General features: G+C 51.9%; 1 protein-coding gene across 1 annotated transcript in view; it reads left to right on the top strand.

The window, feature by feature from the left end:
- MSX1 (msh homeobox 1) overlaps positions 1-1178 on the top strand; it is a 148213-nt gene that overhangs the window by 143964 nt on the left and 3071 nt on the right. Inside the window, exons 4-5 of the mRNA XM_031062849.1 lie at positions 123-268; positions 698-752. Coding sequence (XP_030918709.1) covers positions 123-268; positions 698-752 — 201 coding nt within the window. The remainder of the gene's footprint in view (positions 1-122; positions 269-697; positions 753-1178) is intronic.

Raw genomic sequence — 1178 nt, forward strand, 5'->3', positions numbered from 1 at the left:
CGGCGGCACCGCTGCTCCCGCCTGGCAGGAGCGATCAGCGGGGCGGCACGGAGCAGGAGGGCAGCTGGCGGTACCAACGTGAGCTATATATCTGTGCGAAGCGCGTTCACCTTCATGTACAGGAATCTGCGGGAGTAGCCCACAAACCGCCTCCACATCACCTCTACGGGTGCGAGGGACCCTCCGTGAGCCCAGCACATGCGGGATGGGGTGTGATGTATGTGCGGGACGCAGGAAACACCCCGCTAGGGCATGTGCTCACGCGTGTGTGAGATAAGTGTGTGGAGCTGCGCGCAGGACAACTCATTTCAGTCAGATCCTGTTGCTTATCAGTTAATAAAATGTCTATTATATCAATTCATTTCATAATCTACATGCTTCTAATCTACCATCTTTATAGGGTCCAGTTAAAAGGAAAGGGAATTCGCTGTCCCTCCCCGTTTAGATAATTGCCCTTAAATGACTGCAAGAGGCTCTTGTGTTCCGAGGAGATTAGAGCCCTGCAGCTATCAATAAACTTTTCTCAGCGAGCGGCCAATCCCGTTATTAGAGAACGGCTCCGTTTTACTGCACATCCGTCCTGGGCGCGGGGATAAGGGATCGTAAAACGAATTAACAAAACAAAATAGCCGGGACTTTAAGGGCTCAGGGGCTTATATGTTCCTTTTTAAGTGAACGAACATTTCGTTATCTGCAGACACGCACACATCTATGCCATAAAAAGTAGCTCAAATTATGCGTTGTGTATGCGGGTACGTATATAAACGCAGATCTCCACAGTCACATCGAACACACCGCAGGGCCGGCGATCGTGTAAAAACCAAACCAACCAACCAAGCAAACAAAAAAAAAAAACCCAAACAAAACAAAACCAAAGAAAGAAAAAAACCCGAAAACCTAAAAAAACCTCAAAATGACAGCAGAACGGGCAGGGTCTCCTTCCCTTTGAGAGGTCACTCTCGGGACAGCCCGGTATTTGCTAGTTTTGAAGAAGAACGGGCTTAGGCTCGCTCCCTTGCTCCTTACGAACAGAAAGGCCGGCATCTTTCCCCGAGTTTTGAGCCTTCCCATCTCCGCAGCGGAGGGCTGCGCCGGCTACCCCGCTCCCTTGTCTCCGTCCCGAGACGAGAGCCGGGGCGTGGAGCGGGCCCGGGAGACGCGGAGCGGAACCGAGGGCT

This window comes from Geospiza fortis, unplaced genomic scaffold (assembly GCF_000277835.1).
Source record: "Geospiza fortis unplaced genomic scaffold, GeoFor_1.0 scaffold666, whole genome shotgun sequence".
Taxonomy (NCBI): Eukaryota; Metazoa; Chordata; class Aves; order Passeriformes; family Thraupidae; genus Geospiza; species Geospiza fortis.